This window comes from Patella vulgata, chromosome 1 (assembly GCF_932274485.2).
Source record: "Patella vulgata chromosome 1, xgPatVulg1.2, whole genome shotgun sequence".
Taxonomy (NCBI): Eukaryota; Metazoa; Mollusca; class Gastropoda; family Patellidae; genus Patella; species Patella vulgata.
This window is the reverse complement of record NC_065879.2, coordinates 57,608,217-57,621,277: the sequence shown is the minus strand read 5'-3', so window position 1 is coordinate 57,621,277 and position 13,061 is coordinate 57,608,217. Positions and strand designations below refer to the sequence as shown.

General features: G+C 34.0%; 1 protein-coding gene across 1 annotated transcript in view; it reads left to right on the top strand.

Moving 5' to 3' along the window:
- Positions 1-12,640, top strand: part of LOC126808778 (kelch-like protein 40a) — a 60,913-nt gene extending 48,273 nt beyond the window's left edge. Inside the window, exons 4-6 of the mRNA XM_050533750.1 lie at positions 8,207-8,404; positions 8,700-8,800; positions 11,176-12,640. Coding sequence (XP_050389707.1) covers positions 8,207-8,404; positions 8,700-8,800; positions 11,176-11,522 — 646 coding nt within the window. The 3' untranslated portion in view covers positions 11,523-12,640. The remainder of the gene's footprint in view (positions 1-8,206; positions 8,405-8,699; positions 8,801-11,175) is intronic.
- Positions 12,641-13,061: the final 421 nt, after the last annotated feature.

Genomic DNA, 13,061 nt, shown 5'->3' with positions numbered 1-13,061 from the left:
TTGTACGAAAAATCACGTTTTTAGCTTGTGGACCCTATAGAGGTCATAATTTTTATCCGATTTAAACAAATATATTATTATATCACCGTTACACCCTAAGGACGACTGAGTTCGATTTTCGTGAAAATTGGCCCAAAACTGACAGACAAAATGGCCGCCGTTCGTTCTCAAATAGCATAAAAATATGGTATATCAAGGTTGTGGACCCTATAGAGGTCATAATTTTTATACGCCCACATTTTCATGTGGACGTATATTGTCGTCGCTCCTATTTGTCCATCCACAATTTGTTTGTGGACACTCTACAGGTCACAATTTTTATACAATTTCAACGAAACTTGAAATATAGCTTTATCTCCTTCAACATCTGTCGACAAGCTAAAAATGTGATTTTTCAAATAAATAGGGGCTTTGTGTACTGCTCGGATGACATAGCTGCTGTGGGCGTATCTTTCGTTGCCCTCTACCTGTCTTTGCAATTACAAGTCTTACAATAAATCTTGGGTCAGTTTCACAAAACCAGGGATTTATGGGACTCAGATTCTTGAATATATTACTCAGTCCTAGGCAATCTCGAATTCCACTGTTATTAATTACTTATTGCACCTGGGTCATTCCACAAATGAGGGGTCCGATTGAAAATTCATACATATCATTGCTCAAAGCAGCAGAAACACCTATTTATTGATCACCAATTGTTTATAAAAGTAATTGATCATGTAATATGTTTATTATTTTATATTTATTTTCTATTAAAACATAGAAAATTGGTTTGAGGTTAAATTTTTCTATGTTGCAATTCGTGGTGTCCCTGAATTTTTGTGTTACGTTTTGGGGACATTTTGTACTCAACATTTTAACAACTGGACCATGTTGAGCACAAGACTAATATTTCCAAATATTTTCGCGAAACATGCAGTAGAGAATCTAAGATTTTGTTTGCTAATTTTTCATTTCTTAACAAATGGTAAGTAATCTCAGTGGGAGGATTTTTATTCACGTCTCACAACGTAAATTTTTGTGTCCCCAATATTTACGTTGTATTATTGTTAAAGTAGCCACGATCTTAACTTGAAAAATCAAACCAAAATGTTTCATCTTAATTCTATTTGGATGATGTTGTAATAAATAACAAATTCCGAAAACATAAGCAGTTGTATTGTGTAAAATTGTCTGTGAAAATTTTATTAGCTTTGTCGATATTGAAAATCGAGTCCCTCATTCAATTTACGAAGTGCTTGTTTATGCCGCTGGTAACGCCCACTATTAGCTGCGAATTACGTCAGAGAGAGATGTTTAGTTTATGGTCACATGATAGACATAACCAAAGCATCCGATGGCCCGGCGAATGGATATTTTCTGAATGAGTTCGAATCAAAGTTTAGCGTCCCTGTATTTACGTTGTTATCGAAATTACGTCGTGATGTGAATTTACCCCCTGCATATGACACATAGATGCTGAACGTTATAATTGCCGAGTCCAAAATAACAGTATTCTTCCATAAATGAAAATTATCACTTCCTTGATATTGGGGGATCGCGGTGTCAGAATATTATTATGAAAATGGGAAACCAAAACTTTTGTGTCCCTATTATTAACTAGATATTGTATTAGTATACGCGTATGTAACCAATGCTACATTATTTTCTTTGCTTTCCAGTAAACATGCTAACAATCTTGAAATGTTACCTTGCTCTTTTCAAGTCTTTTGTTTCATTGTTAATGTTATGGCTAAAAGGATTCACAACATAAGCTATTTAAAGGGACACAACCAATTCTCAAAGACTGCTACTTATTTTGATTGTTGAATGTTTAATATTTTTTATACGGCCACATTTTCATGTGGACGTATTATGCCGTCGCCCTTGTCCGTCCACAATTTGTTTGTGGACACTCTACAGGTCACAATTCTTATCTGATTTTGGCGAAACTTGAAATATAGGTTTATCTCCAAAAGGTCTTGGCTGCATTCGATATTGGCATGTATCGGATCAAAAACTTCATGGATTATGGCCCCTGTTTGTACGAAAAATCACGTTTTTAGCTTGTGGACCCTATAGAGGTCACAATTTTTATCCGATTTTGTTGAAACTTGAAATGTAAGTTTATAACCCAAAGATCTTGGTCCATTTCGATATTCGCGCATATCGGAACGTAACTTCCTGAATTATGGCCCCTGATTGTACGAGGTCATAATTTTTATCCGATTTAAAAAAACGTGTTATTATATCACCATTACACCCTAAGGACGACTGAATTCGAATTTCGTGACAATCGGCCCAAAATTGACAGACAAAATGGCCGCCGTTCGTTCTCAAATAGCGTAAAAATATGGTATATCAAGGTTGTGGACCCTATAGAGGTCACAATTTTTATCCGATTTTGTTGAAACTTGAAATGTAAGTTTATAAACCAAAGATCTTGGTTCCTTTCGATATTCGCGCATATCGGACCGTAACTTCCTGAATTATGGCCCCTGATTGTACGAAAAATCGCGTTTTTAGCTTGTGGACCCTATAGAGGTCATAATTTTTATCCGATTTAAAAAAACATATTATTATATCACCGTTAAACCCTCAGGACGACTGAGTTCGAATTTCGTGAAATCGGCCCAAAATTGACAGACAAAATGGCTGCCGTTCGTTTTCAAATAGCGTAAGAATATGGTATATCAAGGTTGTGGACCTTATAGAGGTCACAATTTTTATCCGATTTTGTTGAAACTTGAAATGTAAGTTTATAACCCAAAGATCTCGATTCCTTTCGATATTCACGCATATCGGACCGTAACTTCCTGAATTATGGCCCCTGATTGTACGAAAAATCAAGTTTTTAGCTTGTGGACCCTATAGAGGTCATAATTTTTAACTGATTTAAAAAAACGTATTATTATATCACCGTTACACCCTAAGGATGAATGAGTTCGAATTTCATGAAAATCAGCCCAAAATTGACAGACAAAATGGCCACCGTTCGTTCTCAAATAGCGTAAAAATATGGTATATCAAGGTTGTGGACCCTATAGAGGTCACAATTTTTATCCGATTTTGTTGAAACTTGAAATGTAAGTTTATAACCCAAAGATCTCGGTTCCTTTCGATATTCGCCGATATCAGACCGTAACTTCCTGAATTATGGCCCCTGATTGTACGAAAAATCATGTTTTTAGCTTGTGAACCCATTAGAGGTCATAATTTTTATCCGATTTAAAAAAACGTATTATTATATTACCGTGAAAATCGCCCCAAAATTGACAGACAAAATGGCCGCCGTTCGTTCTCAATTAGCGTAAAAATATAGTATATCAAGGTTGTGGACCCTATAGAGGTCACAATTTTTATCCGATTTTGTTGAAACTTGAAATGTAAGTTTATAATCCAAAGATTTCAGTTCCTTTCGATATTCGTGCATATCGGACCGTAACTTCCTGAATTATGGACCCTAATTGTACGAAAAATCGCTTTCTTTTTAGCTTGTTCTCTATCCATCTCTCGAAAATGTGGGCGTATCCTGCCTGGCAGCCGCTGGTTAGCTTTTGGAACCTATAGAGGTCATAATTTTTATCCGATTTAAAAAAACGTATTATTATATCACTGATACACCCTAAAGATGACTGAGTTCGAATTTCGTGAAAATCAGCCCAAAACTGACAGATAAAATGGCCGCCCTTCGTTCTCAAATAGCGTAAAAATGGGGTATATCAAAGTTGTGGACCCTATAGAAGTCACAATTTTTATCCGATTTTGTTGAAACTTGAAATGTAAGTTTATAACACAAAGATCTCTGTTCCTTTCGATATTTGCGCATATCGAATTGTAATTTCCTGAATTATGGCCCTTGATTGTAGGAAAAATCACTTTCTTCTTAGCTTGTTGTCTGTCCATCTCTCGAAAATGTGGGCGTATCCTGCCTGGCAGCCGCTGGTTAACGTATTTTGTTGAAACTTGAAATGTAAGTTTATAACCCAAAGATCTCGGTTCCTTTCGATATTTGCGCATATCGGAACGTAACTTCCTGAATTATGGCCCCTGATTGTACGAAAAATCGCGTTTATAGCTTGTGGAGCCTATAAAGGTCATAATTTTTATCCGATTTAAAAAAACATATTATATCACCGTTACACCCTAAGGATAGCTGAGTTCGAATTTTGTGAAAATCGGCCCAAAATTGACAGACAAAATGGCTATTGAATTTGAGCATATCGAATTGTAATTTCCTGAATTATGGCCCTTGATTGTAGGAAAAATCACTTTCTTGTTAGCTTGTTCTCTATCCATCTCTTGAAAATGTGGGCGTATCCTGCCTGGCAGCTGCTGGTTTTATATTTGAAAGTATATTTATTTTTCAAGTTTTAAAGGAGAAATACTACATAATATGGTTTGATTTAATATTAGTAGGCACGTCATCAACATTTGGTGTCCCTTTACACGTGAAACTGCAGTACTCTGAATCTACGTGTCACAGCTCCATTTCCCGCGTTGGAAGAAAGTCATTTTTTCCCGATTTGTAACCCTTTTTCAATTTAACGTCATACGGTGGCTATTTAATATTTTGTAATAATTTTAAAATATTTTGGAAGCCGATATCCTGTTCTTTTGTTTGATATAATTTTTATATATGTGTTCATTTTATTAATTTCATAAACGTAAGTTGAAAAACGTTAATTTCCCGTGTTTTTGTCACGTTTTTAAACGAGGGTACCCCACTTCAAGTGCTCAGCGGGCGCACTTATTTTTAATATTATTTTTTCATTCTAATATCATTGGAAAGATAAATGAGCGATCTTTCAATCGGTCGGGGGTGCTTTGTTGTCATTTCGAAATACCACGCATTTTTTGCAAGTTGAACGCTTCAATTCACACAATCCATTTTTTAGGCGATTTGTCAATATTTCACCCCCGACCGATTGAAAGTTTGTTTTATTGTCCTTTTGATGGTATTAAAATCAACAAAATCGGAGCATGGTAAGTGCACCCGCCAAGCAATTGAAAATGGTATACCATGAGCAATTTTGTCAAAAATAAATCGCATAGTTTTGCCTTGTTATGACGTCATTTCAACACCAAAACTAAAGTGTATTCCAAGTTCCTAAGACTCATATTCGCGGTAAATTACGTCGACAAGCAACTCCGATGTTTATTTATGAAGTAAGTGTTATGTTATATGAATAAAGGACTTGCCTGAAAATAAATATGGATAGTTAATTCATTTTTTTCACGTGACTCATATTCGCTCGCTTTTATAACCATGTGACAGGATATAAAAAAATCGAACGGAAATTTCCTCCCAGCGACCACACGTCTCTACTTTTAACACCAATTATTTTTCAAGAATTGAAAAATTCCGTAACATTGACGAATGTTTCAATGCACTGAAATCATAAATTCGCTGTTCACTGAATTATTCAAGCCCAATTTTAAAGCATTTCTGTGCACACGAATGGAAATGAAACCGGAAAATATCCACATGGGTCTCGGTACCGACCACAGCCGTGAGGAAGATAGTATAGTACTACTGATAATAGTACATCGATTTCTACCCACTTAAAAAGGGAATTATACCCAAATAAAGTTGGACCAAAGAATTAACGCTAGCTGAAATAGTTTGAAAAATGGCTCAATTTCTGTATTTGCCGTTGGCAATTTACAACATTTCGTTTGAGTTGATGGAACCGACATAGATTATATTATGAGTTTCAATTAGGTCAGTAATGTCAATATATTACTAATTACTATCACTTAGTATTGATACGGATACCCAATTTTCGCAAAACGTTTTATTAAATAATTTAGCATTATATAACAGGTTTCATACTAATTATTATAATTTTAATTCTTTGGGTTTTTTTGAAAACTATATTTAACACCTCGAGTATCACATATTATTTGTTAATGTTGGCCAGTTAAACAAGTTGAAAGAACCGACAAACGTAAGGCCTTTAGGCCTTGATTTGATATTTATTTACATTGATTAAAATATACAAAAAAGAAAGTTGCTCAATAGGCTACATACCAATTTAAAGGAATAATAGAAATATTCAAAAGTGAAGTAAAACATAACAATTCTTTGAGTTAAATTGTAGCTTTTAGGCCTAGGCCTTTATAAACATGACTAGGCCTACCATAGCCTATCAGTAACTGAGTAACCTACTTTTACTCTTTAGTCTTTAGAGAATAATTTTTTATTGGTCAATGTTATCTTCTGAGTAGAAAATAATATGTAAAAGCAGAATTCTAACAATAATGTAAGCAACGAATGCTGAGAACAATGATAATGAAACAACAGTTGTCCTTTTTTTTAAATTATGTGGTTGCTATGACAACCATCCAAAATCCTTAATAATTCACTAAAATTATACAATTCTTAAAATTTTATATGACATGGTCTACAAATATATGCTAAAATGCTTTCTGCTACTGTACTTAAAATGTGGTGATCAATATTGGTTTGTCAGGGTAAACACCATTGAAAATGGAATAACATTGCCTTTTTTGGGGTGTTTGTTTTCGTTTTGATTGCTATAACAACCAAATATTAAGTAATATACAAGAATAAAGATAAGTAATTTTAAAAATTCACAAACATATTTACTTGTAAACAAAATTTCTCTTCAAGATCTTAATTCCTTCATATTTTATTTATGTCTTAATAATGGCCAAAATGGACAATTAACTACTGCAGAATGTTCTTCAAAAGGGAACTCCTTTCCAGCTCTTGGGAGAAGTCATATAAATATTCTGATTTTATTTATTTTTAAAAAACTTGTCCAATAGCTTCTGTTTTTAAAATAATACAATTATCAATATTGATGTCATGATTATTGGAAAATAATGCTTTTTGGAAAAAAATAAATGTGGTTGCTATGGTAACAGCCCAAACTCCTTCATATTTTTCTCAAACTTACACAATCCATATCATTTGATATTACATGGGTTTCAAATATTTTAAACTGCTTACTTTAAAATGTGGTGATGACCTTTTGGATTATGGTAAATAGCGTTGAAAAAGGTCAAAAATTGCATTTTTTCCATTTTGGTTGCTATGACAACCAAAATTGATAATATATGGCGGATTGGAAATAAGTAATTTTAAAAATTCACAAACTTTTTGACATATTCCCATAATTTCACTTGTGTGTCTCCATTCCTTCTTATTTTATTAATGTCCCAAAAACGTTTGATATGAAATGAAATATGGCATCACAAAAAACACCAAAAATGGCTTTTTCAAAGTGTTGAAAAACCTTTCTTCCGCGAAAAGTCAAAAATCGCAACTTTGAGCCTCAATAAAAAAAAAAGTTTTCATCCGATTTTGAATCTGTAAAAAGTTTTCTGAGAAGAATGATGAGATCTACTTGAAAAACTTATAAAATCAAATGTATAATCATAATCTCAAAATAACCTTTTCCACCTACTGAATCACAGTAAACCTTTCCATGTTGATTTTTCATGATAACTGATTAACAAGTAGTTCATATCGATTGTTAATGTCATACAAACTTCATCAATTTTGCCAAATCTTTATTTTATTAAAAATCTACAGAAACTGTTCAGTTTGTATCGGGAATTTGGGAATATCCATGTAATACATCATAAACACATTAGTATATGCACAGAAATTTAGCATTAACAGTCTAATTTGGTGTCCCTTTACACAAGAAATCTGTACATTACCTGTCATGTAAAATCATTCATTTCTTTTCTTTGGAACTTGACAATGAGAAATCACCAACTGTCCCTCAAATGGCACACATTATTTGTATAATTTCATAAGTGATTGAGATAACTTAAAATTTTAGTACCTATGTCACACTTTGGACCCCTCATTTGTGGAATGACCCACCTACATTTATTAATGGGACACCTAAATAATTTCTTTGTGAATCCTGAGGACCATTAATGTTGATGCATGAGGTAAACCATTGCATAAACAATATCATACAAAACATTTATATATATAAATTAAAGGACCAATTTCGCTGATCTTATGGCAATCTGTTCTTATGAACAGTCAATTTTGAACTGATATAAATGTTATCGCTCTCTACTTAATTTGGTAGCCGAAACTGATTTTCTTTTGCAAATCATGTTTTGTACTTATCAACTGTTACAAAATTATATTTAGAATAGGTTTAAGCAAATCAATCACATGTTAAAAAATTTGTGTTCACATGTTTCTAATAATAATATTTCAAATGTAATTCAGATTAATATTTGCTATTGGAGGACAGGATGGTACTGAAATATTACGTAGTGTTGAGAAATATGATCCCAATACAAATGTATGGACGGTGGCAGCGCAGTTATCCCAACCTCTACGTTTTATGTCTAGTGTCAGTTACAGAGGACATCTTTATGTATTCGGTGGTGAAAATACAACAGATTTCAGTCGTTGTGCATATAAGTAGGTCATTCTCTTTCTTTTATTTACAAAAATCCAGTTTTGTTACTTTTGTTATTCTGTTGGAATCCCGGCTTCAGTCTGTTGGAATCCCTACTTCATTCTTTGTCCCATGCTCCAGTCTATTATACTCTCGTAAAAAAAACCATTGACATTTAGAATTTGAAATACAAGGCTGTAGCTCTGCTGTCTGGGCAAAATTTCCCTCATCATAGCAGACTGTATGGCTTATGCCCATCTTCATTGGCCCAGTAGGACTAAAACCCCATGCTATTTATTTATCATAAACTGCTTATAGGTATGATCCAGCAAGTGATACATGGACAACTTTACCTAACATGAAAACACCCCGAGTTTTAGCTGGAAGTGTGGTATATAAGGATAAAATATATGTTATAGGTAATCAGTATCTTATTATTTCAAAATTGTTAAATTATCTTCCAGTTATAATACTTGTAGGAATGAAAAGTTAGGTTTTTATATTGCCGTCGGTCCGTCCGTCCGTCCACAATTTCTTGTGAACGCTGTAACGCCAAAAGTTATCATCCAATTGGTTTTAAAATTGATATATGTTGTTTACATTAGTGAAATGAAGAAGCCTATTTAATTTAAATAATTTCTGTTTATTAGGTCTAGAGTTATGGCCCTTGTTTCACTTTGTTGAACCTTGTGAACGCTCTAATGCCAAAAGTTAACATACGATCTTTGTGAAATTTATATGCAATATTTAAGTTGGTGAAACGAAGAATACTATTGAATTTCAACAATTTCTGTTTATTACGTCTAGAGTTATGGCCCTTGTTTCACTTTATTGATCCTTGTGAACGTTCTAACGACAAAAGTTATCATCCGATCTTTCTGAAATTTATATGCATTATTTAGGTTACTGAAACGAAGAAGCCTATTGAATTTCAGCAATTTCCGTTTATTACGTCTAGAGTTATGGCCCTTGTTTCACTTTATTGATCCTTGTGAACGCTCTAACGTCAAAAGTTATCATTCGATCTTTCTGAAAATTATATGCATTATTTAGATTAGTGAGATGAAGAATCCTATTGAATTTCAGCAATTTCCGTTTATTACGTCTAGAGTTATGGCCCTTGTTTCACTTTATTGAACCTTGTGAACGCTCTAACTCCAAAAGTTATCATCCGATCTTTCTGAAATTTACATGCATTATTTAAATTGGTGAAATGAAGAAGCCTATTGAATTTAAGCAATTTTCGTTTATTACGTCTAGAGTTATGGCCTTTGTTTCACTTTATTGAACCTTGTGAACGCTCCAACGCCAAAAGTTATCATTCAATCTTTGTGGAATTTATATGCATTATTTAGCTTAGTGAAACGGAGAAGCCTATTGAATTTCAGCAATTTCCATTAATTACGTCTAGAGTTATGGCCCCCGTTTCACTTTATTGATCCTTGTGAACGCTCTAACGCAAAAAATTATCACCCGATCTTTGTGAAATTTATATGCATGATTTAAATTAGTGAAACGAAAAAGCCTATTGAATTTCAGCAATTTACAATAATTACCTCTAGAGTTATTGCCCTTGTTTCACTTTATTAAACCTTGTTAATCCTCGATTGATGATAGTTATCATCCGATATGTATGAAATTTATATGCATCATTTAAATTTGTGAAACAGGTCTATTGAATTTCAGCAATTTCCGTCAATAATTTCTAGAGTTATGGCGATTGTGATCTGTATGAAATTTATATGCATTATTTAAATTAGTAAAACGAAAAAGCCTGTCAAATTTCAATAATTTCTGTAGATTACTTCTAGAGTTGAGACCCTTGTTTCAGTTTGTAGAACCTTGTAAAACCTCAAACGACAAAATTTATAATCTGATCTGTATGGAACTGTCTTGTAAAGGCCCCAATTACCTACAAAGGAATAAATATGCGACAACCCTTGACGACCGCTTGGACGATTTAGCTGCTGTGGGCGTGTTTTGTTGCCTGGCAACCTATCTTTTAATCATTTGTTCAAAATATCTGGGCTGTAATAAATGCCAAAAAATACCGTAAAATTCTGAAAAAAAAAATCAGAAAACTACTGAAAAAGCATCACTAATTATCCCCCCCCCCCAAAAAAAAACCAACCTAGGCCACACATAAAAATTGTTAGGTGGGTCATGGGTCAGTCTTGGCCACGCATAAAAATTGCGGGGAACTCATTTACAAATTGCCGTTTTATAAAACCCTAACCCATGACCCACCTAGAGTGCCGCACAATTTTTATAAGTGGCCTGACCCATGACCCACCTACAGTGCTCCACAAGTCTTATGTGTGACCTCGTGTGATCCATGACCAACTACCCACAGTGTCCACCATTTTCGTGTGTGACCTTAAGTTCCCCACAATTTTTATGCATGGCCAAGTCTGACCCATTACCCAGTGTTGTTTTTTTGGTATTTAGTGATTTTTTCGATATTTAGGGTTTTTCTGATTTTTTGGGTAATTAGTATCACAAAATTTTTTTCAATGTTTTGTCGGTATTTTTCGGTGTTTTTAATATTTTTGGGGGTATTTAGTACAGCCGCCAATATCTTATTTTCATATTTATATAGTGGTTTGAATGCCACCATCATAACGTATGGTTAATTGCCTGGCAACTTACCTTTGAATTTGTTTACCTGTCTTTGTTATTATCAATAATCTCTTTCAGGAAGACCATATACCACTTTTCATCCTTTTTTAGGAAGGTTATGTAGCTATCAGTTGGTATGGTACTATTGGCTTGTAAATTCTGTGTATTTTTACAGGTGGTAATTCGGCTATTAGTGATAAATGGATTAAAGAATATTTACCAGAACATTGTGTGAGTAGCGTAGAGATATATGATCCTGCTACTAACGAGTGGAGTCGTGGACCGGAGTTACCCAACGCATTGTGTGGAGCGGGCATTGTCAAATATTCAAACACTATTCTAATCGTAGGTGGTGAAGATGACAAGAGTTGGATGGCAGGTTTCTGTTGGTTAAGGCAAGATGAACAAGGTCAAGAAATGTGGGCTGAAGGTCAGGAGTTACCCACAGTGATGAGTACATTTGGTTGTATTGTGGCCAATATGCCCCATGATATTCTCAAACAAAAAGATGCAATGATATAGATGTCAGGCCGTCTGCAGATTGATGTCTTCATTTTTCTTCCAATTTTTATAATTCTGTAGGGCGTCAAACTTTGGGTGACGAAAAATGGGGAATTTAGACAGGCTTTGACATCCAGTCGGTATACAGATCTCGATCACCAGAATCGTCTGAAGTTAATTTTTTGGTAACAGCAGTGAGTCATCTACAAACTGTGTGAGTTTGGTCTCTCTGCTACGTGTAAGGACTTGCCAAAGTTGGTATTTGAGAAAAGATAGATTTTGGCAATTTTACCATATGAAAAATATTTTTTCAATTTTCTCAGTCAGGAATTGAAAGATTTATCTGATATTGCACATTTATGTGTTTTGGGACTATCCCAACTTATAAACCAAATTTGGTCAAAATCTGTGATTGAAGCCTTAGCACCTTCTGCATGGTTTTCTCACGGACACGCTCTTAATGCAAAATATAAGTAAATACAACTGTTTTTGGGGCGAATTCCGATTTTTTCAAAGTGAATTCTGGTGATTTATTATTAATGCAAAATATTAGTAAATAGGAAGGCCTTAAGTGCGAATTCCATATTTTGAAAGTGAATTCCAGTGTTTATATGTTTTCAAAGTGAATTCCTGTGATTTTTGGTGTTTAAGTAATTCATTATTAATATTAATGCAAAATATATGTAAATAGGGAGGCCTTGCAGGCGAATTCTGATATTTGCAAAGTGAATTCCTGTGTTTATAAATGAATTCCGTTGTTTATAAGTGAATTCCGGTGATTAATCTACCTGTTAGTGATGGTCCGATATGGCTACTATTGGTTTTACTGATATCAGATTTTGACAGCAAAATATGTCGGCCGATACAGATACAATTACCGATAGTGGTGGATATAAAACTATTACACATTAAAATGCCTCCAATGTCATAATAATCGATGTAGTTACACATTATTGTTAGTCGGAAAATATCTGGTACTATATACCTTGTGAATCAAACAGGAACGCAATGTTTTTTTTAAGAAAAAAATAATTGGGTCACTTTTTCCCCCCGCAGTCAGAAATACACAATATATTGTGAACTAAAATTATTTGCTGTATGAATCATGAATAATAAAGTCGATATTATCAGTTATTAAATGCTGACTATGATATAATTCCAAAACTTAGTCGGCACCTGTATATCTATGTCAGAATGGTTAATGCGGTAATAATACAACATCAAAGCAATGGATTTTATTTAATGAAGTTGATTTCAAACACACAGGTAAGTTTATAATAACCAAAGTTAAGTAGTTTGTTCATAATCAAAGAAATCTGTTTAAAATTTACGATGGTTCAGACAGTAGTTACTACGCCCGTAGTATACAATGCCTTATATGGCATGGAACCGGATACGGTGACAAAATTCCCTGTGTTGATTGGCTGATAAATGAGAGCGATCTATTGTTATGCATAGTCATTGGAAAATTTCATATTCGCCGTGAAAGTGAGTTTTTGCTCAGACAGTAGTTACTACGCCCGTAGTATACAATGCCTTATATGGCATGGAACCGGATAC